This window comes from Zootoca vivipara, chromosome 16 (genome assembly GCF_963506605.1).
Source record: "Zootoca vivipara chromosome 16, rZooViv1.1, whole genome shotgun sequence".
NCBI lineage: Eukaryota > Metazoa > Chordata > Lepidosauria > Squamata > Lacertidae > Zootoca > Zootoca vivipara.
Window position 1 is genome coordinate 32,179,144 of NC_083291.1, and position 27,177 is coordinate 32,206,320.

The window sequence follows — 27,177 nt, forward strand, 5'->3', positions numbered from 1 at the left end:
CCCTCCAGATGTTGGCCAATGCCCAATGCATGTCCAATGATTATTGCATGGCCAATGGTTAGGGATCATAGAATTGTAGAGTTGGAAGGGGGCCCTGAGGGCCAACTAGTCCAACCCCCCTGCAATGCAGGAATCTCAACACATGGCCTCCCATCCAATTTGAAACCAGAGTGGACCCTGCTTAGCTTTGCAAGTGTGCTAGCAGTTTTATTGCTGCACCACTAGGAGGAAGATGGGAGGTATAGTCCAGCAACACCTGGAGGGCATCAGGCTCCCCATCCCTGCCATAAATAGCTAGCCTGATTGGGCACCCAAATGTCCAGGTGGCAGGCAGGAGATCCGGGCCACATGGAGTTCCAGAAGTCCTGAGCAGTTGAAGCACAAGAAGCTGCGGCAAAAGGGATGCCCCAGTGAACCACCAAGCTGTGTCCAGGTGGGCCAGGCCTCCTCCAAGGGCTCCCTTGGATTCCAAATTTCCCCATTTCTCTCTATGCCCACCTACCTGTTTCAAGAAGCTTTGTGACCACTGGGAAGTTGGAATGCGAGACAGTGTAGTGGAGGGCCGTGTTGCCGTTGGCGTCGGCCATATTGATGACAAATTCCAGCAAGTGTGGGGAGATGGACCGGAAGGCAGCCAAGTGCTGTGAGACCAATTCTGGATCCGCTTCTTTGTGGCAGGAAAGCCTCAGCCAATAGTGGAGCACGGCAGTATAGGCCAATTTCTATGGAAACACAGGAAGGAAAGGGCAGGCGTGGCAACTGTCAGGCGTGTGAAGCTGTTACGTCCCACTTTTTTGCTAAATGCTTTTGGGTCTCCTCGGGCATCTCCCCCTCCCCAAACACCTTCCTCTGGCACATGGGCATGGCGAACAGGAGGAGCAGCCCCAATTAGGGGTCAGGAAAGTAGTAGTTTGGATTTGATATCCCGCTTTATCACTACCCGAAGGAGTCTCAAAGCGGCTAACATTCTCCTTTCCCTTCCTCCCCCACAACAAACACTCTAGTGAGTTGAGTGGGGCTGAGAGACTTCAGAGAAGTGTGACTAGCCCAAGGTCACCCAGCAGCTGCATGTGGAGGATCAGAGACACGAACCCGGTTCCCCAGATTAGGAGTCTCCCGCTCTTAACCACTACACCACACTGGCTCTTGTGTGAAAGGGATTGTGTGGCAGGCTCACTATCTCATCGGAAGCCCTGCCAGTTCCTGATAGCCAGGGTGGAAGACAGTGGTTGTGGGATGCTGTGGTTTTGCTTTCGCAGCTGAAGAATCCAAGGACTGGGAGCACTGGAGGCATTGACAAGGCCTTAGATCCCACCGGTCCAAGGCCTCTGAGCCATTGATCTGTTGAATACTGCTGGGAGATCTGCTTCCTGCCCCTTCTTCTGCAGCAAAGCTCCCCCTCCCTGTTCCACCCCAGCAGCCCTCCTCCTCGTCTCCCCACAAGCGATCAATTTTGGGGCACTAGGATTACAGCCTTAATACACTTTTAATTTGGTTTAACTAGCATGGTTTCCTAAAGGAACTGTGGCTCTGTGAAGTGGCAGGGAAGCAAATGGCAAATCTGGTAGTTCATCTTTAACACATAAGCTCCTCCCCATGTGGATAGGGATCAAATGGTTTCTTTAGGTCTCTCGGAGCCAGCAAAACACCTTTCGGTGAAATCAGGAGCCTTTACAGTATCACAGACGCTGACAACAACAAATGAGAGCTATCCTCCCACTTTAAGCTCCCTTCCACCCTCCAGAGGTTCCGCCTCAAGAACGAGAGTGCCGGTATACCATTTCTTCATCCATGTGCTCATTGGGGCTCTCCAGGTATTTCTGAAGGACTTCGCAAGCTGAAAGCAGCTCCTTGCTGAGTCCTGTCCTGGAATGGGTAGACAGGAAGAAGGACATGGGGAAGGTTAGTTTTTGGACAAAGGTCACCAGCCGACAGTGAGTTCCTTTGAGAGGGGAAGACAGGTGTAACATTATAAACTCTGCTTATGCTACACCTGTCCTCCCTCTCAGCGTCAAGCCATTTTGCAACTGAATGGCAGACAGGCAATATAAAAAGAAATGTAATCAACATTATTATTATATTTAAAGGTAAAGGGACCCCTGACCATTAGGTCCGGTCGTGACCGACTCTGGGGTTGCGCGCTCATCTCGCATTATTAGCCGAGGGAGCCGGCGTATAGCTTCCAGGTCATGTGGCCACCATGACAAAGCCGCTTCTGGCAAACCAGAGCAGCACAGGGAAACGCTGTTTACCTTCCCGCTGTAGCGGTTCCTATTTATCTACTTGCATTTTGATGTGCTTTCAAACTGCTAGGTGGGCAGGAGATGGGACCAAGCAATGGGAGCTCACCCCGTCACAGGGATTCGAACCGCCGACCTTCTGATCAGCAAGCCCTAGGCTCTGTGGTTTAACCACAGCCCTATATAATTCCCTTCATCCATAGATCTCAGGGTGTTCACGAAATTATATTGTAATTTTAATATAAAAACTACAAAATATCTCCTTTTTAATATATATATATATATATATATATATATATATATATATATATATAGTAGTGCAAAACTGCTGGGTGAGTGTTTCCTTGGTGATCAGGAGGCAGCTAGCTTCCACTCGTAGCTTGCAGAACTGTTTCCCCCTACTGCTTGCCCCTGGAGGGGAGGGGACTGAACAAAGGGCATCTCTAGAGCAGCCTCATTGCTCTAAAAAATTTTCCGTGCATCTTCACTTTAAATCTGCTGCTCTCCTACTTGGAGAGCTGATAGAAGGAAGACCAGTTCGCATATTCCCCCCCCCCCCCTGTTACATGAGAGAACCCTCATTTGCACATGCAAGTCAACACCTGGGAGTGGAATGCTGGGCCGCACTATAGTGAACATCCTGGCAACACAAGCATTGCAGCTTTCCGATGCCTTGCTCTGGGGGTTCTCGTGACACCCACCCCCCGAGCCAATCTTGGGAGGGGTGCATGGGGAAAGGAGAAAATGGGAGAGCCCCGCTGCACAACCCTCACAAAAGGCTTGAATTGGTGGGACTTGTTAGATCAATTCCTCCCGTGATGCTGTAGTCATTGTGTTTTAAAAACACATGTGTGCCCAGCTCTCTAACTCACCCCAATCTGGTTACAGGTAGGTAGCCGTGTTGGTCTGAGTCGAAACAAAATAAAAAAATTCCTTCAGTAGCACTTTAAAGACCAACTAAGTTTTTATTTTGGTATGAGCTTTCGTGTGCATGCACACTTCATCAGATACACTGAAACAGAAGCAACCAGACCCTTATGTATATTCAGAGGGTGGGGGGTGGGGGTGATGGGAATGGGTGATGGGCTGATAGGAGTGGTAAACCTGTTGATGACTGTTGATGACTGTTGACGACTGTTAATGACTGCAATTGGTCTTGCGGGTGGGGGGGAAGCAAGGGCTGAGGTGCTAAGGAAAGCTTGATCATGTATAATGAGATAAGAATCCTATGCAACTCCAATCTGGAAAGCAATTCAAAGTGAGTTGAGACCCGGACACAAGTCGCAGCATTTGTAAAACCAATTCAGCAGCTATAACCACCACCAAAGAAGTCAATTTGTGTTGCCATTTTGTGCAAATGGGCCTTGATTGACATGGACTTGTGTGTAGAATTTGTGAGGCCTGGTTTTTGTTGCTCGCTCAAAAAAGAAAAGTGCTTTCTTGGGAGAGGGACTCATTCCCTCTAATAGCAAGCTCAGGTGACTTAGTGTCCACAGGGTTGGTGTCAAAGTGGAACCGCTGAGAAACAAGAGGGAGGATATAAGCATGCTCAGGGGACCCCAAAGTATGCAGAAATACAAAACATTTAAAAAAGAAGAAGTCCCAATGAGGACTGAATATGTTCAGTGACCTTCAAGAGCCATGGAAACCGGGTTGCGGGGTTAGCCTGCTTGACCCCCTAACAGCTAATATTGTTAAGTGCCTGAACAGAAGCCCTCTTGTGAAGGCGTGAGGACATACTGAAACTTTTTGTTGCAGATTCTACTTGTACAGTGCTAGAACTTGGTAGCCTGACTTCTGAGTCTCACCAGCTATGTGCTAGGATAATCTGGCTTTCTATGAATTTCCTGTCCAGAGTAAAACAGAGATATCTGAACAGCGACTGAAGACAATACAGTGGTACCTCTACTTATGAATAACTCTACTTACGAATGTTTCTACTTACGAATGGAGCTCCGTCCGCCATCTTGGATGTGGTTTAGATAGGGTTTTTTCTACTTACGAATTTTTAGATAGGGTTGCTTCGACTTACGAATTTTTTCTCCCAATGCATTCCTATGGGATTCGACTTACAATTTTTTTCGACTTACGAATGTGCGTTCAGAACGCATTAAATTTGTAAGTAGAGGTACCACTGTATGTGCAAAGCTTCAGTGATCTCAACAGTTCCCTTTCTGCTGCCTCACTTTTCCTCCCTGTATTCTGGTTTTTAAAAAATAGCCCTTCCTTCCATTCCCGATACTCCAGTTCTGGCCAAAATATTAGCAAATGGTACTTGTGAGAATTAGCAAGAGGCGCCACACTTTCTACAGCATGTGTATTGAATCATTCATTCTGGGAGTAAAGTTTTGTTTCTCCAGAGAAGAGAATGTGGAATAGTTTGGGCACAGAGTCATGACAGCCAGGAAGATGCCCAAGCTGATGGTTACCCTGTTTTGCCTGGCGGCTCCTTGCTGGGACTTTCTGCTGCTGGCATCTCCCCGCTCTCGGCAGAGACTCCAGGGCGAGATACGGCTGCGGCTGTTCCGGGCAGCTTCGGGGGCTCCGCTGCCATTGCCTGCGCTGCAGGGAGCCCCTCGCTCGCCTCGTGGTATTCGCTCTCGGTGCTTTCATTGTCCGAGACGTTCTCAGCTGTGCTGGAGTCCTCAGAGGAGGTGGACTCATACCTGCGGGTGGGGGGGTGGGGGCAACAAGGGGGTGAGAAGGAACAACAGAGTCAAGAAAACAGTCCTAGGCTACCGCACCCCCCAGAGCAGAGAGGAGAAACAGGGAAACCTCCTGAAAAGCTCTCTGCCTGGCTCCTTCTAGCTCTGTGCCATTAGAGCACTTTAGGGCAGAGGATTTCCCAGGTCCCAGCCCAGGTGTGCTGATCTTGGATCACAAGCCAAATGGGGACTGGGAAATACCTCCTAGCTACTGCAAATGGAAATCCTGCAAATAGCACAATTCTGGTGCAAAATCGCACACCTGTGTGTGTTTTGTTTTGTGGTGGCGGCGACATTTGACTTCCTGCAGTCCAGGTTTAGGGTGAAATCAGGCAACCAGGAGTGTGGGAAACTGCTGCTGGTGCCTAGCTGCAGCCTCACTGGACTCAAGAGCAGACTGGAAGGCTCTCATTCTATTTTTAATTTGGGGAGCAGAGGCTTCGCCATACCCGCCATTGACACCAACAAACTGCAGGCTCTTCTTGTTGGCCAGAAGCTCTGTAGGATCCTCCTTCTTCTTCATGATCGACCGAATCCCTCCTGCGAATGAAGCTGTGGGGAAATGGAGGAAGGTGGCAGCAGTCCATTACTGTATTATTATTATTATTATTATTATTATTATTATTATTGTTGTTGTTGTTGTTGTTGTTGTTGTTGTTGTTAATTATTAGAGTTTATATACCACCCTATACCTGGAGGTCTCAGGGCGGTTCACAGAAAAGATCACAACATATATAATCAGAATATAATCAAGAACCCAATAACACACACACACACAGAGAAAGAGAGAGAGAGAGAGAGAGAGAGAGAGAGAGAGAGAGAGAGAGAGAGAGAGAGAGAGAGAGAGAGAGAGAGAGAGAGAGAGAGAGAAGAGGCACATTTTAAAAGAGCATAGGATATCAATCAGATCAACCAAAGGCCTGGCTAAAAAGGAACATTTTTGCCTGGCGCCTAAAGGTGTATAATGAAGGTGCCAGGCGAACTTCTCTGGAGAGAGCATTCCACAGACGGGGAGCCACTGCAGAGGCGGCCCTGTTCTCACGTTGTCACCCTCCAGACCTCTCGTGGAGGAGGCACACAAAGGAGGGCCTCAGAAGATGATCTCAGGGTCCGGGTAGGTTCATATGGAAAGAGGTGGTCCTTGAGGTATTGTGGTCCTGAGCCATTTAAGGCTTTATAGGTCAAATCCAGCACTTTGAATTGAGCCCGGAAACGAATTGGTAGCCAATGCAGTCAGACCAGAATCAGTGTAATATGCTCAAACCATCTTGCTCCAGTGAGCAACCTGGCCGCTGAATTCTGCACTAGCAGAATTCTTCAGAGGCAGCCCTATGTATATGGAATGCTCTCTATGGAGGAGCCCACGGCACCTCTCTCCATCCCAGTCCTTACCTTGGTCCTCTCCCTCATTTCGTGACTCTCGTTGAGGCTCCTGGGATATGCAGGGAGCCACTTGCTCTGTCTGGAGGGAGTCAGGAACTGATTTCTCTAATGACCCATGAAGTTCTAGAAGAAGAAGAAGAAGAAGAAGAGAGGCAACTGCCTCAGCACTAGCTTATCTGAGGCGTAACTCACCAGGTAGGATGTCATAGCTCCTGTATTGAGCTGGGCATCCTGACTTGGGCTCTGGCTCTACCTTGCAGACCCTCCTCTTGCAATCACCTCCACCCCACAGGCTGCCCAAAGCTGCAGCAAACCAAGGAAAGAAGGAGATCTCTTATTGAACTGGTTCTGTTGGTGTGAGGAGACCGTGCAAGATTTTGAGCTGCACCAAATCCTCCAGGAAGATGTAAAGTCAGGTTGGTAAACAGTCACTTCAGATATTTTGTTCACTGACTTCCAAAGGGGCAAATCTCCCTCTACGAACATTCGGCAACAGCTATTGTGAGGTAGGGAGTCCAGATGGGAAGTTTCATGCCCCAGGGAAAGAGATGCTTTCAAAGGATTCTGAGAAAATGTCCTCCAACCACTGTGTTTTGTTTTTCTGCCTACATTTCTGAGAGGTCTGGTTGGTTCTAACAAAGCTTTTCCCCAACTGTGAACATGTACAATGGCAATGTGTGAAATCAGCTCAATAGCATCCAAGGCCTTCAGTTCTTTTTTTCCAAACCTCTGGAATCCATGCAGCTGGATTCTCCACCAAGCAGCTGAAAATAAACTTGGAAAATCTTAACCATTTAATACAAGCGCCCTTAATAACCTCCCTTGGCTCATGCCCATATCTGGGCACCAAGCTCTCGGCATGTCATCCCCAGGTGGCTAGGAGTTCAAATCCAGATTATTCCAGAGCTTCTGCTGTGGCCTTTATATGCTGAGCAAAGGATGCACCCAATTCCAAGAGAATTAGGAGGGACATCCGTCTCTTCTTGGGCTCTCCAGGGAACTGGAGCTCAGGCTGGTTCCTGACTCGTGAGAGCTCTTTTTCCACCAATTCTTTGTGGCAAAGCTGGCTCATAAATGGAGCTTCCAATCATCTTTTCATTCCAGAACCTTTGATCTCACCCTGGGAACATCACAGACTATTTTAAGAGTTTCTCTTTCCCTTGCTCCTGCTATAAACAGCTGGTAAAAATCAGCATATTAGTTACACAAAAGCCTTTTACGGGGCAGGGAGAAAACAGCCGAGCGTTGCCACTGATTTGTAGTCCAGAGAGAGGGAGAAAGACGAGGGCTTGAATTTTCTGGTGGGCCCAGACAAGGAAGAGAAAAAGGGTCTGCTCTTTTCCCCTGGAGACTCACCAAAGTTGGGACTTTTTTCCAGGCTGTTTTAATTTGATTGTTTTGTTCTCTGGCAGCTAGAGTTAAGCTGGCATTTTAATTTGATATAGAGCTTTATACTTAGTGGGTGTTTTTTTTTTAAATTACCAATCAGTTCAGAGAATGCACACAACACATTTTAGCTTTTACAGGGTATTCTGGACACTCCTAATTCAAAGGCGGCAGGTAAGCACAACATCCAATCCAGAAGTAAACAAAGAGAAGCAGCATAGATTTGGGAGGCAGGGAGGAAGGAGAGTCAGGCTGCTTGCCCTCTTCTCTTGGCCAAGATATTTGGGTCTCACACGACAACAGCACATTCTGATGTGCTGCAAACTGAATGGAAAGATCCTTACCATTTTTTGTTTTTTTGTTTTTGTGTACCCTAAGCAATTGGATGACAGAAAAGCTTTATTGAGAGTGGGGAGCCCTAGTTTGAGGACTGGTTGAATTTGTGGGAAGAATAATAGAATTGTAGAGTTCCAAGGAACCCCGAGGGCCACCTCATTCAACCCCCTGCAATGCAGGAAAATGAGACAGATTTTCCACAGTTGGGGTGAGTGTATTCTTCAGAAACACAGAAACACACACACACACACACACACACACACACACACAGAGAGAGAGAGAGAGAGAGAGAGAGAGAGAGAGAGAGAGAGAGAGAGAGAGAGAGAGCTTACCTGCTGTATCCTGCTGTCCATTCCCCTCTGTGCCAATGATGCTGATCTTTCTCACGGTGTGGAAGGTGGTAGCTGCGCTCTCTACACCAGCATGGACCGGGAACGTGGTCTCCATCACCTCGTTGCTGCGGTATGTGGCATAGAGCGGCACCATCGCTTCTTCCGACCCCACGTCTTTGCCTGCCAAAGCTTTGAGGCTGGCATAGGATTCCTTGTTCTCCAAGCTCTGTGCCCTCTGCGGCCTGTGGTCCAGCCCTGTGGCTGTGCTGGCAGCGACCTCTGGCTCCCTTTCCACTTGGACAACCTTGACCGTATCCACCCGAATGGGGACTTCCTGGGGCCTCTGAAACTCTCCGCCGCCCCCTTGCCCCGGACCCTCTCCCCCTACTTCCCATTCTCTCAGGCCACCACCGGACGTTCCTTTGCCCTCCTTCTCCTTGCCCTGCAGCTCCAGTTTCTGTTGGGCGGCTTGAAGTTCTTGGAGCGCCCTCTTCAGCTGCATCTCTAGCACGGCAATCTTGGTGGACAGGGCCTGAACAGCCTGGCGCTGGCTCTCCTCCTCCGGGGAAGGCAACCCCAACTCCTCCTCCTTGACCGCCACCCCAACATCGCACCTCCCCACCTCTGCCTCTTCGGCTGACATGCCCACACCCACTGACCTCACTTCCTTCTTGTCCAGCCTGCCTCCTGCATCAGGCCCCGCGCTGCCCTCCTCATTTCCACCAGCCCCCTCCTCGGGGATATCTATGTAGAGCTCCCCCCTGGATTTTCCCTTGCCGAACCCCCCCGGGTGCCCCAAAAACTTCTGGCTCTTGAGCTGGACACTCAGCTGCCTCTTCTCCTCCTGCAGCACCGAGATCTTCACCTGCAACATATGAAAATGATGTATCGTTGGTACTTTACTCCAAGTAAAGCAGCAAAAATGTACGGGATAAGTTCAAACATTTGCTGGAAATGTAAAGAAAAAGAAGGCACCTTTTACCATATGTGGTGGAAGTGTAAGGTTGTAAAAGAATTCTGAGAAATACTATATAATGAATTGGAAAAAAATGTTTAAAATAACTTTTGTTTAAAAACCAGAAGCTTTTTTAGGTGCAGAAATATCGAAGGAGTACAAAAGACTGTTTATGTACACAACAACAGCTGCACAGGTGCTCTTAGCCTACCGATGGAAGGAAGACAAAGTTCCCACCAGAGAGGAATGGCAGACCAAACTGATGGACTATGCAGAGATGGCAAAAATGACTGGGAAAATCAGAAACCAGGAAGACCAGAATTTCAACAAAGAATGGGGGAAATTTACAATTTACCTTGGAGACCACTGTAAACACTTGAACTCTTCAGCAGGATTTGAATAACACTTGTAGTGTAACAAGAACTAGGGATATAGGGGATACTTAAAAACTGGTGTGACTTAAAATATGCAGTGGAAAAGGACTAGCGATGGAACCCATGGAAGGGTGTGGGGAAGCCCAGAGATTCGAGTGAATCTTTGTTTATTTACCTTTCTATTACTTACGATTTCGAATGTAAATTTTAATTTGTAAAACCAAATAAAAATTATTCACCTGCAGCACTGGGATCATCTTGACCTGCTCCTCCAACTGGCGCAGCTTCTTCAAGGCTACGGCCATCTGTTCCCGGACATGCTGGAGGTGCCCTGGCGTTGGGGAGACTGGGGTGGAGAGTCCTGAGCCGATGGGTGTGAACTGCCCAGGGGCGCCTTGCTGTGAGCCGTTGTAGGAAGTCTGGCGGGAAAGGCACTGGCTTCCCACCAAGGAGCTTGTTGATCCAGATACGCTGCTGTGGAGGCTCCCAAGACCCCCTGCCCTGGTCCTTTCTCCATCTCCAGAATCCGCCTGGTCTTCTAGCTTCTTCCTGGCATCCAGCAAGGTCTTCTCCACGCGGGCATTGAAGTTGCCGGGTGTGGCGTACTGTGGGTAGAAGCTGCGCCCACAGTAGGAATAGGAGGAGTGGCGGCTATCCATGCTGGCATTGGAGCAGAGGGACTCGGTGGAGGTCCACCATGAGCCGGTGTAACCATAGCCTCTTGGCAGGGAGCTGTAGCGTGGCCGGCGGTGGACTGGAATGCGCTTGATGGTGTGGCCCTTCTCAATGTCATCCACGTATTTGAGGAAGTCCAGGTCCAGGCGGTAGCCATAGGGAGTTTCCACGGAATAGGGCAAGTCCTGCTCCTTCCCATGGAAGGCCATAGCAGAGGCAGGATTGGCCTTCCCTGCAAGAGCACAGGGGGGAAGAGATCAGCTTAAAACATTTCTTTATTTTTGTAATTAGTTGAGCACCCTTGAGAAGGCATTGATCATCTCAAATACATGGTGAAGTCGGGACTATCATGTCCTGGCTCAACAAACGTACCTGAAGGAGCATCTCCACCCCCATTGTTCAGTCCGGACACTGAGGTCCAGTTCCGAGGGCCTTCTGGTGGTTCCCTCACTGTGAGAAGTGAGGTTACAGGGAACCAGGCAGGGGGCCTTCTCGGTAGTGGCACCCGTCCTGTGGAACGCCCTCCCATCAGATGTCAAGGAAATAAACAACTGACTTTTAGAAGACATCTGAAGGCAGCCCTGTTTAGGGAATTTTTTTTAATGTTTGATGCTTTATCATGTTTTTAATATGCTGTTGAGAGTCGCCCAGAGTAGCTGGGGAAACCCAGCCAGATAGGCAGGGTATAAATAATAAGTTGTTGTTGTTGATGATGATGATGTTGTTGTTGATGATGATGATGATGATGATGTTGATTTCTGGGTGATGGAAACCTAAGATAGGAAATTCTGTTGAAGGATTCCTCGGGTGGGGAATATTTTTTACTCCAGTGGCCTAATCTTTTCCTGGCCCCACCCCATGGGTGGGACAACCCACCTGTCAGTCACATGGTGTCATTATGTCACATGATTGGCAGCTGGGTCATCCTACCCACCTATCAAAATCTCTTACACAGGGTTCCCAAGCAACTGACAGGTGTCTCAGAAGGCTGCATTTTTCAAGCATCAGCTACATGAGGGGAAAAGGTTACAGGTAGGTAGCCGTGTTGGTCTGGATCGAAGTAAAATAAAAAAATTCCTTCAGTAGCACCTTAAAGACCAACTAAGTTTTTATTTTGGTATGAGCTTTCGTGTGCATGCACACTTCTTCAGATGTGTGAGGGGAAAAGTCTATCTTGTAGAGCAGGCATGGCCAAACTTGGCCCTCCAGATGTTTTGTGACTACATCTCCCACCATCCCTAGCTAACAGGACCAGTGGTTAGGGATGATGGGAATTGTAGTTCCAAAAAATCTGGAGGGCCGAGTTTGGCCATGCCTGTTGTAGAGGATGCCTGCGAAAAACCAAAGAATTGGGGCTGCTTGCAACCAGACTAAGCTGGGAACAGGATTCCACAGCCAATGTAGAACTGACCCTCTGAATCTGACCATCATTTGATTGACAGTGGCTGTGGTTTGGACAAATTGGATCCCCTGGCAGACCAAGACTGGACTGAGGGCTGGAGAGTCCTCATCCCAATGTATTCACAGAGCTAGATGCATCTGCCTCATGTACTAACTTTGCATCAATTAAGGCGTTTATGATTTTTCAGTGGAACCACAGGAGTTCCTCCACTGGCAAGTGGCGCCAATTTCAAGCAAGTGAGACTGGGAAAATGACAATTTTGATTTCTCTCAGTTCTCATTTTCCCAGTCTTAAGTTCACTTCTCCACGTTTCCACCTCAGTCTGCAATTTTTTTATTTTAAAAATCATCGGCGTTCCTCCTAAAGTACTCATTTTCTAATGCACATATAGTATTTTTGTATGCTGCTTTCACTAATAGGCGCATTTCTGTGTATACTTCACCTGAGTATTTTACATTTTTCAATTCCGTACACACTCTGGTCAGTGACCGAAATAAATCTATTCATTCATATCTGTACAAACTACTCGAATGGCAAAATCTGGAGGAGTGTGAATTTTGAAAGATGGTGGTGTTTTGGAATGTGTGAATGAAGTGGATTTGCCTTTGAGTTCAAACGGACCCTTATTTCTCCCCATACGTAAAGGTTTGAAGTCTGTAGCCTGTATTTCCCTCAGTTGTGTGTGTGTGTGTTGAATTTCTGTTTTCTTGGCAAATCAACAGGTCTTTCTTCTTCTTCTTCTTCTTCTTCTTCTTCTTCTTCTTCTTCTTCTTCTTCTTCTTCTTCTTCTTCTTCTCCTCCTCCTCCTCCTCCTCCTCCTCCTCCTCCTCCTCCTCCTCCTCCTCCTCCTCCTCCTCCTCCTCCTTCTCCTTCTCCTTCTCCTTCTCCTTCTCCTTCTTCTTTTTACACAACTATAGAAAAAGCCAATTGATGTTTGCTCCGATTTGGTGCTAAAGAGAGGGTTTTCCCAGCAGAAAGCGGAACCCAACACATTAAGAGTTTTATTTTGAAGCCTCAGCTTATTTTTCTACAACAGGCATCCCCAAACTGCAGCCCTCCAGATGTTTTGGCCTACAACTCCCATGATCCCTAACTAACAGGACCAGTGGTCAGGGGAAGATGGGAATTGTAGTCCAAAACATCTGGAGGGCCGAAGTTTGGGGATGCCTGATCTACAACCATCCTAGGTGCCATAACAGCTGATAACAGCGGAACGCCTACAACAGCTCAGGTGATCCCAATTTCTCTGTAGATTCTCTTGTTTTAGTATGGTACTGCTTTCGTGTGGAGGCTCAAGATACATCAGACATTTTCCAGAAGCAGCACAAAATATTTTAAAAATCAAATTGCGGAAGTTACGAAACCCACAGGTAAAATGGTGTACACAGACTCCGGTGTGCAGGACTATTCAGGGCCACAATACGTTTTGAAAGGCTAATAATTTTCCTTCGATTTTGTAGTAACATTTCTTTACACAGCTGCAGTTCTTGATTTTGGGAACATGGGGCGGGGTGTGTGATTATGGGGGCTGCCCTGATGAGCCCCTGCACTTCAGAATATACCACTACCGCTTCCTATCAACCTCTGCATCAAATACCCTCTCCCTATCAAATCTAGGAAATGGATCTTCAGAATTTTATCTGAGGGTTGGCCTTACATCACATCCAGCAGGCCTGATGCTCCATCTTACAGCTTTATCTGTCCAAATAAAGTGTTCACGCACATGCACACATACCTGGGAAAGCAGTGGTCTCCATGTGCAGAACCTGTGCCATTCTTGAATTCTAGCCCCAGTTCAAAGTGTGCGTCCAAAACAACAAGGAAGTCCTTTCAGAGCACAGCGAGGAGCCACACAGCCTGCAAAGAAAAGTAGATTAAAGCCACACGTGCCAGATATGAGACTATATTATGAGGCATCTTGTTTCTGTTGGTTGAAGGAATGGATGATGTTAGAGAATTCACATATTTTAGACTTAGAAGGTCATGAGAAATTTTTTGGTTGGCATGCTTATTTCTGATATGAAAAGGTTACAGTTCATAAAGGATTTACAAATCATATAAATTGAAAATTATTCCATTGGTGAACGATGGAATTCATTGCTACAGGAGACAGTTAGGGCCACCAACCTAGTTGGCTTTAAAAGAGGGTTAGGCAAATTAATTGAGGGGAGGGCTATTGCTGGCCACTATCCATGATGGCTATGCTCTGCCTCCACAGTTGGAAGAAGTATTGCTGCTGGAATCTGCAGTGCAGGAGGGGAAAGCGCCCTTGTGCTCAGATCCTGCTTGCAAGTTTCCCACAGGCATTTGGCTGGCCTTCATTTTCAAATGAAGGCAAATGTCCTACAAATATATAGAAAATAGGGGGGGGGAGAAAAAAGAAAAAAAAGGTAAAGGGCCTCTGGACGGTTAAGTCCAGTCAAAGGCGACTATGGGGTTGTGGCGCTCATCTCGCTTTCAGGCTGAGGGAGCCAGTGTTTGTCCACAGACAGCTTTCCGGGTCATGCGACCAGCATGACTAAACCACTTCTGGCGTAATGGGACACTGTGACAGAATCCAGAGTGCATGGAAGTGCTGTTTACCCTCCCGACGCAGCAGTACTTATTTATCTACTTGTACTGGTGTGCTTTCAAACAGCTAGGTTGGCAAGGAGCTGGGACAGAGCAACAGGAGCTCACCCCATCGTGGGGATTCAAACGGCCAACCTTCTGGCCAGCAAGCCCAAGAGGTTCAGTGGTTTAGACCACAGCGCCACCCGCGTCTCATGCAAGAAAAAAATAAATACTGGTGGGAAGGAGGATGGTTGCTGTAGAGCAGGCATGTCAAACCTGCGGCCCTCCAGATGTTTTGGCCTACAACTCCCATGATCCCTGGCTTGCAGGACCAGTGGTTGGGGAAGATGGGAATTGTAGTCCAAAACATCTGGAGGGCCGCAGGTTTGACATGCCTGCTGTAGAGGCATGAGAACAGGAGGACACCAGGATCAACAACGGGGCAAGGAGCAGCAGGAGGAGGAGGGCTGAATGGTATTTATTGTTTTCTAATGACCAGCCAAATCTTAGGCTGCAGCTCCCCAGTATTGTTAACATTTCTGGGGGGGATCACTGAGAAGCCATTAAAATTCCTTATCTCCTTATCCATTTTCTCCATTCTGGCCTCAAATTCTCTGGCTGCAAAGCACAACCACAAGGAAGGGGGTGGGTGGAGAGAGACTTCCTTTGTGTGTTGTCTTCTCTCTCTCCCCCCCCTCCACCCGCCATCCCATGTCAGAACCCCCTAGCCCAGCCCCAGCGCTGGGTCAGCAGATAGTCTTGCGCTCCTTTCTTCCAGCTCCTTCCCCTGCCAAAACCTCAACGCCACTAGACGGTCCTGCTGCCTCAACCCTGTTCCCACCGCCCTGCTCCTTCTGCAATCGAAGCCGAGGGCCTGGCAGATAGCGAGCGAGCACGGGCCTTCCCAGCCAGAATGCCTGTGTCAGAGCGAAGGAGGACCACAAAAATGAGTGTCAAGAGCTGAGGCCTGGAGCGGGAGGTGCCACGACTTCAGTTGCAGGCGGCTGGCCAGGAATAACTTTCTGACGAGGGAGGCTGCTGGGACTCCTCTGGTCTGGAAGCCCTAATCCCTGACAGGAGCAGGGGTTTGGAGAGGAAAACAAGCTCTGTGCATGCTCAGAGTCCCTTGCAGGTCCAAGCATCGTGCTCCCCACTCCCCAACTTGCAGGCAAATAAAGGACCACATAGAATGGCTTGGATAGAAACAGGCCACAACTTTATTGAATACAGATGAAAGAGGTTTGGCACCCGCCCACCGGAATTGACGCATAGGTCAATCCAGACGGTGGGGTTCCTAAGACTTACATCACATAGGGTGACCCCCAACAGGGACCGCCGGCTGGGCACACAGACATGACCACTCCCCCCGGATCCCTTTAACAAGATACCCCAACATTTGGAGGGGCAGATGGAGACTACAACCTCCCCTCCATCCAAGACAAAAGACTGCCCCAATGCCCAACTCAGTTGTGATGACTGCTATGAGGTAGGCAAAACCACCGGGTTGGAGCCAATTGGCCTGGTGGACAAATTCCTACCCAGCCCCAGAAAACAGCAACCACCATGGCCACATCAAAGTCCTTGACCATCAGCTTGAACCAAGGGAGGATGGGTGGGGGACCCAACGAGGGGAAAGCAGGTAGGGCCCCTGTGAGGGTTGTTTAAATAGGCAGGGAGCGGACCTGAGGGAAGACTTCCTGCTCTGTTGGCTCCACCCCCAGCCCAATCCGTGTCCCAGCCTGCATCCCTATTTGCCAGTCTGAGATGCAAGCTAGGATCCGGCTTCTGATAGGCGGTGTGGGCTTAAGTCCTCGCCCTCTATTTGGAAGGGACACCAATGCCGCGATGCCTTCATCGGGGACCTTGGAGGAGCCTCTGCCGCCCTGCAACACCCCTGCCCCGAAAGGCAGAACGGACTTATTCTTCATAGTCATTTCACATGCTTTAGGGCTAAACCCTGGAGAGATCCATAATTACCATACCATTTGGTGTAATAAGGTGTGGCAACTACCTTGGATGGTACAAATTCCTGGAGTAGAGGTGGTCTGTCGTCTGCAGTTAATCATGAGAGCTAAATAGAACCATCCACAAGGGCATGGCAGAATAAGGGAGGGTGGGGAGAGGGAGGGTGGCATCACATGGAAGCGGAATACGTGAATTGGTCTTTTGCATCATGCACTATCTGAAAGGAGGTTCTGGCTGAGAGCTAGAATTGCATTTAACCAGCAATGTCCTATTCAGGGGCGGTGGGTGGAGAGAATAAAAGGATATGGCTTCACTGAGTTGCGATTCCTGTATTTGTTGTTGTTGTTGTTTAGTCGTTTAGTCGTGTCCGACTCTTCGTGACCCCATGGACCAGAGCACGCCAGGCACTCCTGTCTTGCACTGCCTCCCGCAGTTTGGTCAAACTCATGTTCGTAGCTTCGAGAACACTGTCCAACCACCTTGTCCTCTGACGTCCCCTTCTCCTAGTGCCCTCAATCTTTCCCAACATCAGGGTCTTTTCCAAGGATTCTTCTCTTCTCATGAGGTGGCCAAAGTATTGGAGCCTCAGCTTCACGATCTGTCCTTGAACTAAATGGGTCCCTTCCAACTCTACAATTCCATGATTCTATGATTCACGCTTACAAAGGAACAGGAAACTTAAGAGGACCAAATGCAAGCCATACGTACCATCTCTGCTGAGGTCAGATCCAGCTGGCATCATAGGCTGTCAAGTGACTGACAAATGGGCAGCTCCACCCCCTGTCAAATGTGGCCTGTTGAGTTGGTCACAATCTAATCTGGCCTGCTGGCCAAAAGTGGTTCCCCACTCCTAGACTGGAGTCCTGGGGCAACTCACCACCTTGTCCGAAATGCATTGGTGGGGGCCAATGTCTTAGGAGCTCTCGCGCCATACAATAATTCCAGTTGGAGAGGAAATGTGAGTGTTCCTTCCCCTAAGGCTCCTCACTTCATTTGGGTGAATGAATGAGCAAAGCTTTGCTGTTCTGAAGAGGGGATGGGGAGTCACTTTATTACCGCACAAATATTCAAGGAGGAAAGGGCTATGCCTATTAGGTGCCCTGGCTGGGCATGTGAGAGGTGGTCGCATCAACAAGTCTGATGCTTGGATTCAACAGCTTTACTCTGCAAGCAACAGCTGGCTCATCTCATGCGCACTGCTATCCAAACAGCCTGCAGCACAAAGCCATTACTCAGACACAGAAAGCAGCCAGATCCCACACATCTTCAGGCTGGGAAGAGGAGGCGGGAGGGGGCACGATGTACTAAGTCATGGTGATAGCTTAAGAAGGAGTGAGGGGGCTTCACGTCCCGGGGTCTTGTTGGAAGAACTCCAGTTGACCCTATTGCTGCCGGAGCAAATGACGGCATCCTTTCCAAACCAAAACCACCTGCAATCCCTTCCCTATTTTGGTTTCTGGGGCTGGTGGAAATGCAACAAGCCTTTCCGAAAGAGGGGCTTGTGTGCTGTGATTTGGGATGGGGCCAGCCATTACATCACAGCCACGCCTTTCGGGCTGTGCAGGCAAGGTGCTTGGCAGATGTGAAGAGGACGCATCTGGGAAATCTCTTGACAGCTCTGCCTACCTCAACTCCAGTCTCGGAGGGTTTGCAACCCCACACCCTCCCGCACGGCCAGCCGCAGTTCCTCTTTGCTTCCTGGCTGCCAGAAAAAGCTCGGCCTGTGGAACGTGAGCCGGTAAAGCGGAGGCTGTGCAAATGGGAAAAGGGGTGTGTGTGTGTGTCTGAGAGAGGGGGGGGAGAGAGAGAGAGAGGCAGCAAAGCAAATGATAGGAACCACAGTAATCCTTGGCCTTAGTTAGGCCTGGTCTGAAGGTTGGAGGGAAGGCAAGCAAAAAGATGCCAGCAAGGGGAGGGGGAAGAGAATGAGCAAAGCAAACATACCAAGAGTTTGAATTTTGTCAAAGTTCTCATTTATTTAGAAAGGATGCTGAGAAAAAATTTATAATGACAGCTCTTGCGTTGTCACAGGTATGAGTTCCAGGCAGGCTAAGCCTCTCTTTTTGGACAGCTGCATATTCCTACATTGCAGGGGGGTGGACTAGACTCTAGAATTCTATGAATCTATGAAAATCAACTAACAACTAAAAGGAAGAAATGCAATATTGGAGTGTCGTGGTGTGCTCCCCAATCCAGGAATACTGTAGGATCCAGGAAAACTGGATGTTTATGTGTTTTAATCCATCCTTCTGTGATTGCTGAACTTCAGCTGCCTTTCCAGACGCAGAAGAAGATTCAGTCACAATTCTCAGCTTTGCTAGCAACTCCTTTGCAGAGCCTGGGGCAGCCAGCCAGCCAGCCAGCCAGCCAGCCATCCGCTTGTCTCTAAACCCCCAGCTCTTCTTCCTAACCTTCACAGAGGCGAATATTGCCAGCAGGGTCTCTGGCCCAGCTGACTGTGAACAAATCTCACTCCCTTAAATGCAGGAGCATAGCGTGGAAAGGATTTCGGGCTGGTGGCACATTTAGTCCCGTATTATATCAGCAAAGCATCTGTAGCCCAGGGGAAAGAGGGCTGCTTCCCATGCAAGCCAAGACAGCCATGAGGTTTCTTTCCAGAGCTGTAGCCAGGCAGACCTGCAACTCCTAGCAAAATTCCGTGTGGTTTGGTCACACACAAACACACACCAGAGCCACTGCCAGGGATCTGGAAAGTCTGAGGCAGGCAGGGGAGCGACACTGAGTCATGGTTACGGATTTCATGCTTCTAAAACCATGCAACAAGCATTTGACCTCATGAAATAGGTTTCAGTTTGAGATGCCGGTTCTACTACTTGGCTTGGAAGGAACCAGCCTGTGGAGGTGGCTATAAGAAAGGACTCAAATGTCAAACCTGGGGGCTCTGCCCTGAAAGTGGGAAGGAGGCTGAGCCAAGGTTGCCCCCAAAGCAGACCTTGGGAATGGAGCACATAAGCTTCCACTGTCTGCCCATGAAGCCACTATACCCCGTATGGAACTAAGTGCTCATATCCACAACTTGTACCGCCATAAAAGCCTGACAGGCTTCATAGTACCAGCTCATCCTTGAAGGACGTGAAAGAGTGTATCTGAGCACATTTCCAAATTACCAGAGGTGTACCTAGGCTCGCTTGTGTCCTTGGCAAGTACCTCCTCGGCTGGGACAGACCATGGGCCAAAAACTCAAAAAGGTTGCTTTCTGCCTCATTTGGCCCCCACCAGTGACTCCCTCCATGGCCATTGGGGTTGGGTCTGCTCAGCCTCACCTCCTCTTCCTCTGTCAGTCTGTCTGAGCATGCAGGCAGGTGGGCTCCTAGCCACTCTGAACCAGAGTGGATATAGATTATTTTTGCTCCCCCGATGGGCCTGGGCCCTTGCCGGGGGCCAACCTGCCCAACCCATGGCTATGGCCCTGACAATGAATGAATGTTTGGAATACATTTTCAGGTCAGGGAATGTGGCTTCGAGGTTTCCTTGAGCTTTGGCACTACTCTATTTACAAATTAACCATTGCATTGTGACTCTGCCCTGACATGGCAGGAAGGATAGGCTATCCAAGGCACTGAGAAAGAGAAGATCAACACAGAATCATAGAATCGTAGAGGTGGAAGGGACCCCAAGGGTAATCTAGTCCAAGCCCCTGCAATGCAGGAATCACAGCTAAAACATTCATGACAGATGGCCATCCAACCTCTGCTTAAAAACCTCCAATTAAGGAGAGTTCACCAACTCCCAAAGGAGTCCGTTCCACTGTCAAACAGCTCTTACTTTCATAACGTTCTTCCTGATGTTTAGTCGGAATCTCCTTTCTTGTAATCTGAATCCATTGGTTTGAGCCCTACCCTCCAGAGCATCAGAAAACAAGCTTGCTGCATCTTCCATGTGACAGCCCTTTAGCTATTTGAAGATGGATAACATTTCTCCTCTCAGTTTCCTCTTTTCCAGGCTAAAGAAATCCATCTCCCTCAACCATTCCTCACAAGGCTTGGTTTCCAGACCCTTCATCGTCTTGGTTGCCCTCCACTGCACACGTTCCAGTTTGTCAATATCCTCCTTAAATTGTGGTCCCAGAACTGGACACAGGACTCAAGGTGGGGTCTGGCCAAGGCAGAATAGAGAAAGCCAACCAGTTTAGCTTATACAATCAGTTAAGTCAAGATAAGCCCCATGACAAGGCTTCATTCTCCAATTTGTTTCCATGACCAAGAAGAACCCTTCTTCCCTGGGAGTTCAAAGCGTGATGAGCAATCAGATAAGCAACTGCAGGGTTATCTTGCAAATGCAGAGCCAGGTGAAGTTCAGAATGCAGTGCGAGTTAACAGTGACCGTGAGCTGCCAGCTGCACAAACAGAGCATGCCAAATTGATTTGGGTGGGGCAGGAAAACACATGGTAGGCAGAGTTTGCAAATGAGTACACAGCAAGAGTACAGTGTTTTGCATCCTTACAAAACCTCACCTATGAAGAATTTTACTTTTGAAGAGAGGGAGAAAATTGTGCTGCAGATGTGAAAAGGAAGTGTGTTTGCAACTTTATTAAAAAAATACGAAAGCTGACTAGTGTGGTCATTGGCTCATTTGGGAGGACTGAAACATGCTATTCTGTACATGCGTGTTCATACACGTGGTCTACATGGCATTTGGAACTCCTGACAAACTCAGCATTAAAAAAATGTCTCTGTAGGCTATGTTTTTGTTGTAGCCAGCAGAGAACTGCAAGCCTGCCTTGTAGTAAGGGCTTCTTCATTCTACTGTACCCTTTTCTGATAGTTATTGAAGATGACATCATAGCCAAAAGTGCCCATGACATTGGACAGGCACAGTTCAGGAAATTTCAGCAAGCAAGGCTGCTTGACTTGTTGAAAGAGATCACAGGTCCAAATCTTGAAGGACTGTTTCCAGCTATTTGGAGAAGAGAAGGAGAAAAAAAAAAGATGAAAGAAGATGCTGTTTCAAAAGAGGAGGAACAGAGCACTGATATGAGGAGGGACCTGAATCTGTTCTCAGGACTATTCATCACTTCCCATTCACAAACAGGAGATCAAAGAGACTTCAAACACAATCTCTGGCTACCTTCTATTTCAGCACCCAAAGAATTCTGATGCAAAGTCTTATGACGAAGCATCTCTTTTTTTGCAGCAAACAGCAATGCTTGTCCCAAGAGTGATGCAGCAGTTGCTGTTTATTCTCTGTTGGTAAATTTGTGCAACTTTGACACTGCTCGAAATTTTCATGAGTGTGCCAAGGTAGGTCTCCTTGCCAGGCACCAGCAGTCAAGCAAACTGATATCATTCGGGATGTGCATAAGAAAGACAGCTTGCAGAGAAGTGTTCAAGAGAATAGGGGTGCAAGCGTAGAGTGGTTCTCTCAGCATGGCTCTTTACCAACCGACTTCTTAAGAACTGACCCTTAAACCAAGACTGAACTGCTCAAGTTTCTTACAGAGAAAATCTCAAAGCATACCTGCAGAAGCTCATGACCAGCAAACATGGAAAGCGAGTCATTTTCAAATACCAGCCATGGAACAACATGGGTAATGTTGTTCCATGCAACTATGAATAAGTCCATTCGTGAATAATGCTCCTAGCTAGCATGGGATGCTGGTGTTCTGCCGCCATGACCACTCATGGCTGCTCAAGATTCCTGATATAGTCTTTGCCCTTTGAGTCTTTCTGTAGATTCCCACCAAGCTACTGCTGGAGGGCTTTGGTACTCAAAAGAACTATAGGCACTAAGCTGCTCTATTGACTGCCATGAAAGGGGAAGACCATGGCATAACCGTCCTTCATATTCATCCAGTGTCACAATTACTAAATGGAGATGACCAGCTCACAGCATGGGAAATGCAAAATATGCTTCAAACGGCTCTTTTGGTATGTATTAGACTAGCTAGACTTAGGGCTCGTCCACACTACTGCTTGCCATGTGTCAAGAAAACACGGGTCCAAGAGGTTTTCCATTTGCCCTGCCACTTTTCTTGGGGAAACATTCTCTTTACTGCTGAATCGGACCAAACATCAATCCATGGAAAAGGTCATTGGCATTTGCTCTAATTCAGAGGTAAAGAGCAGGTTTTCCCAGGGGAAAGTGTCAGGCAAGACAAGAAGTGTGGACGAGCCCTTTATTATTGCTCTTCTGTTTTGCCATTCCCAACAGTACTTTTCTAATGGTATTTATTTGCTGGAATATGGGCTCTTTTTATGCTGCTACTTTAAAGTATTTTAAAATTAAGCTACCGGTATCTCTTCAATTCTCATCCAAGCCTTGGTATCAGATCCAGTTCCTTGGCCTTGTGGCGAAACAGCTACTGAGTAATTTTTGTGAGCTTGAGGCTCAAGCTCTTGTCCCTGTGAATCTCAAGTGATCGTCAATAATGTTCTCTGGTCCAGAATGGTTGGACTACAGAAGTAGTGGCAGCTGTATTACCTTGCAGCAGAGTTCGTTTTCAACTCTGGTCACTTAAAAAAAGAAAAAGGTAAAGGACCCCTGGATGATTAAGTCCAGTCAAAGGCGACTATGGGGTGTGGTGCTCATCTCACTTTTCAGGCCAAGGGAGCCAGCGTTTGTCCACAGACAGCTTTCCAGGTCATGTGGCCAGCATGACTAAACCGCTTCTGGTGCAACGGAACACCGTGACGGAAACCAGAGCGCACGAAAATGCCATTTACCTTCCCACTGCAGCGGTACCTATTTATCTACTTGCACTGGCGTGCTTTCAAACTGCTAGGTTGGCAGGAGCTGGGACAGAGCAATGGGCACTCAGCCCATCGCATGGATTCGAACCACCGACCTTCTGATCAGCAAGCCCAATCAGCTCAGTTGTTTAGACCACAGCGCCACCTGCTCCTTCTAGTCACTTAGCACATGCTAAACCAACAAGGGCCAGCTTCCAGGATTTGGGGGCCCCAGTCCTTGACAGACATGGCCAGCTTTGTAATATTTGATGTGTTTTGTAATATAATGAATCTACTAATTTCTTCTACTGCTACAGATGAAGATCTTGATCCTCCCTATTTCCTCTGCACACTCCTGTATTCTCAGCATTTCCTGATTCTTTGTTTATCAAGGTATTTAATTCTGACTCTCCAAATCAATATGTAATGTTTTCAATAAAACGTTTTTCATCTGGTGTTTTGAGGGGAAGTTATCATTATAGGATGAGGGAGAGGTTTTAATGTGACAAGATCAATGGTATCGATTGCAAAGCAGTGAAAAGATGGAATGTTAAAACAAGCCTTATTGTGCAAAATTTAAAATTACCCATGAACCTTATTTACTTATTTCTCAGTAAAGGAAGGAAGACAAAAAAGAACACAGCAATGATTTTTTAAATTCAAAAACCTATTAAAAACGTCAAGTATTTAAACTTTAAAAGTATGTAAAGAATTTGTGTTGAAGAAATGATGGGGAAGACAAGTTGTTCCTGGAAAAAAAACCTACTCTAGCCATGAGACTCTGACTCAGGTGACTATTTTCACTTGCTAGCAAGCTTATTGACATCAGCGGCTTTTGACACCATCGACCATAACATCCTTCTGGACCGTCTAGAGGGCTTGGGAGCTGGGGGCACTGTCATGCAGTGGTTCCGCTCCTTCCTCCTGGGCCGTGTTCAGAAAGTGGTGGTGGGGGATGAGTGTTCAGACCCCTGGGCACTCACTTGTGGGGTGCCTCAGGGTTCTGTCCTCTCCCCCATGCTTTTTAACATCTATATGCAGCCGCTGGGAGAGATCATCAGGGGGTTTGGGCTGGGTGTCCATCAGTATGCTGATGATACCCAGCTCTACCTCTCTTTTAAATCAGAACCAGTGAAGGCGGTGAAGGTCCTGTGTGAGTGCTTGGAGGCGGTTGGAGGATGGATGGCGGCTAACAGATTGAGATTGAATCCTGACAAGACAGAAGTACTGTTTGTGGGGGACAGGAGGCGGGTGGGTGTGGAGGACTCTCTGGTCCTGAATGGGGTAACTGTGCCCCTGAAAGACCAGGTGCGCAGCCTGGGAGTCATTTTAGACTCACAGCTGTCCATGGAGGCACAGGTCAACTCCGTGTCCAGGGCAGCTGTTTATCAGCTCCATCTGGTACGCAGGCTGAGTCCCTACCTGCCCACTGACTGTCTCTCCAGAGTGGTGCATGCTCTAGTTATCTCTCGCTTGGACTACTGCAATGCGCTCTACGTGGGGCTACCTTTGAAGGTGACCCGGAAACTACAACTAATCCAGAATGCGGCAGCTAGACTGGTGACTGGGAGCGGCCGCCGAGATCACATAACACCGGTCCTAAAAGACCTACATTGGCTCCCAGTACGTTTCCGAGCACAATTCAAAGTGTTGGTGTTGACCTTTAAAGCCCTAAACGGCCTCGGTCCGGTATACCTGAAGGAGCGTCTCCACCCCCATCGTTCTGCCCGGACACTGAGGTCCAGCTCCGAGGGCCTTCTGGCGGTTCCCTCATTACGAGAAGCCAAGTTACAGGGAACCAGGCACAGGGCCTTCTCGGTAGTGGCACCCACCCTGTGGAATGCCCTCCCACTAGAGGTCAAAGAGAACAATTACCAGACCTTTAGAAGGCATCTCAAGGCAGCCCTGTTTAGGGAAGCTTTTAATGTTTGATGGATTTCTGTATTTTAGAATTTCTGTTTTTTTGGAAGCCGCCCAGAGTAGCTGGGGGAACCCGGCCAGATGGGCGGGGTATAAATAATAAATTATTATTATTATTATTACTTATAAGCACATGTGAAACATAGGGAAGTCTCACAGCTCAGTAAAGACTCAGTAGAGATTCCTGCATTGCAGGAAGAGATGAAACTTGGGGTCCCTTCCAACTCTACGATTCTATGACTCCAAACTACCATGTATGAGGATGTCTGGCAGAAAATAATTGCACGGTAGACTTAAGTAATCATGTGACAGAACACTTATCATGTGATAAGCTGGTTGGCTCTACTGGCTCATTGCTAGAAAAGGAGGAATCAAGAATGGGAAACACCAGCAATACTCCCAGATGGGATGGGATGGGATGGGATGCGGGTGGCGCTGTGGTCTAAACCACTGAGCCCTTGGGCTTGCCAATCAGAAGGTCAGCAGTTTGACGGGTTGCGCTTCCATTGCTCTGTCCCAGCTCCTGCCAACCTAGCAATTTGAAAGCATCCCAGTGCAAGTAGATAAATAGGTACCACTGCAGCAGGAAGGCAAACGGCATTTCTGTGCACTCTGGCATCCGTCACAGTGTTCTGTTGTGCCAAAAGCGGTTTAGTCATGCTGGCCACATGACCGAGAAAGCTGTCTGTGGAAAAACACTGACTCACTTGGCCTGAAAGCAAGATGAGTGCTGCTACCCCATAGTCGCCTTTGACTGGACTTAACCATCCAGGGGTCCTTTACCCAGTGCTTTTTTCTGGGGGGACTCAGGGGTACGCATACCCCTAAACATTTTGTGAATCTAAGTTTGGCCTCATTGAGGGGCAGTACTTCAATATGGTTTTCCCAGCAGTGATGTATGGAAGTGAGAGCTGGACCATAAAGAAGGCTGATCGCCGAAGAATTGATGCTTTTGAATTATGGTGCTGGAGGAGACTCTTTAGAGTCACATGGACTTCAGAAACCTATCCATTCTAAAGGAAATCAGCTCTGAAGCTGAGGCTCCAATACTTGTGGCCACCTCATGAGAAGAGAAGACTCCCTGGAAAAGACCCTGATGTTGGGAAAGATGGAGGGCACAAGGAGAAGGGGACGACAGAGGACGAGGTGGTTGGACAGTGTTCTCAAAGCTACCAACATGAGTCTGACCAAACTGTGGGAGGCAGTGGAAGACAGGGGTGCCTGGCATGCTCTGGTCCATGGGATTACAAAGAGTCGGACACGACTAAACAACAACAAGGAAACTGAGAGTACCCCTAAACATTTTTTTAAAGGGAAAAAAGCACTGCTTTTACCTTTACTCCGAGATCACACAGATAGGCTCAATTCACTTTCAACACTGAAAGACAAGGGAGCTTGAGTTTCTGAGATGTTCAGATGTAGGGACAATAACTGGTGAAGAAACAAATACTTAAACCACTTCCCGTGCAGGACTGGATGACACAAGAAAGAAATCACATTTGATCTCTCCTCCAAAGGTTCAGGATGTGTGCTCTGAACCAATTTGAGATGGATGTTATAGAAAATGTTTGTGTCAGAAGAATGAACTGTGGCAACAGCACAGCACAAAAGAGAGTGACATTCTTTTTGGTTGCATCAACCAGAAGTCTCATTGCCAGACATTGGAAATTATACTATAATAACTCAGCTCTGGGAAGACTTCTTTGGAGTGCTGTGCTCGTTTCTGGGAATCACAGTTCAAAGAGTGCTACAAGACTGGTACTAAGCAGGAGTCTAAATCACAAATTCTTTGAGAAACAGCTAAAAGAAATGGCTATGTAAAGTCTCAATGCTGAAATAGTTAAGGATGAATGAAGTAAAGGCATGCTACAAGAGACCAGAGACCCATCTGGTCCAGGTGCTCTCTTCCCCACAGTTTCCTACCACATGCCTTCAAGGAGATAGCTCAGATGGTAGAGCATGAGACTCTTAATCTCAGGGTTGTGGGTTCAAGCCCCACGTTGAGCAAAAAGATCCCTGCATTGCAGGGGGTTGGGCTAGATGACCCTTGTGGACCCTTCCAACTCTACAATTCTATGTCTTTAACATATGCGCCGCCGGGGTGCAAAGATCCGCCCAGCGCCCCCATAATTTGACACGACTGATCTTGTGACTATTTCCCATGTTCCCGCCCAGGGAAAGGAAGGCGCCAGGCGACCTCCGTGCGCGCCCTGGGCAAAAACCACATTGCGCACGGGATGGAGCTACGGGAAAGCCACGTG

At 48.1% G+C, this 27,177-nt stretch overlaps 1 protein-coding gene across 4 annotated transcripts in view; it reads right to left on the reverse strand.

Moving 5' to 3' along the window:
* Window positions 1–27,177, reverse strand: part of KANK2 (KN motif and ankyrin repeat domains 2) — an 82,261-nt gene that overhangs the window by 8,629 nt on the left and 46,455 nt on the right. For 3 of the 4 annotated variants that reach the window (XM_035140748.2, XM_035140747.2, XM_035140749.2), the window contains 8 exons: window positions 13,524–13,645; window positions 9,951–10,618; window positions 8,383–9,247; window positions 6,338–6,451; window positions 5,395–5,497; window positions 4,670–4,906; window positions 1,779–1,866; window positions 503–722 (listed from right to left, as the gene is read on the reverse strand). In XM_035140748.2, the coding sequence (XP_034996639.2) occupies window positions 503–722; window positions 1,779–1,866; window positions 4,670–4,906; window positions 5,395–5,497; window positions 6,338–6,451; window positions 8,383–9,247; window positions 9,951–10,618; window positions 13,524–13,563 (2,335 nt within the window). In that variant the 5' untranslated portion in view covers window positions 13,564–13,645. The remainder of the gene's footprint in view (window positions 1–502; window positions 723–1,778; window positions 1,867–4,669; window positions 4,907–5,394; window positions 5,498–6,337; window positions 6,452–8,382; window positions 9,248–9,950; window positions 10,619–13,523; window positions 13,646–27,177) is intronic. The other variant, XM_035140750.2, reaches the window with a different exon arrangement.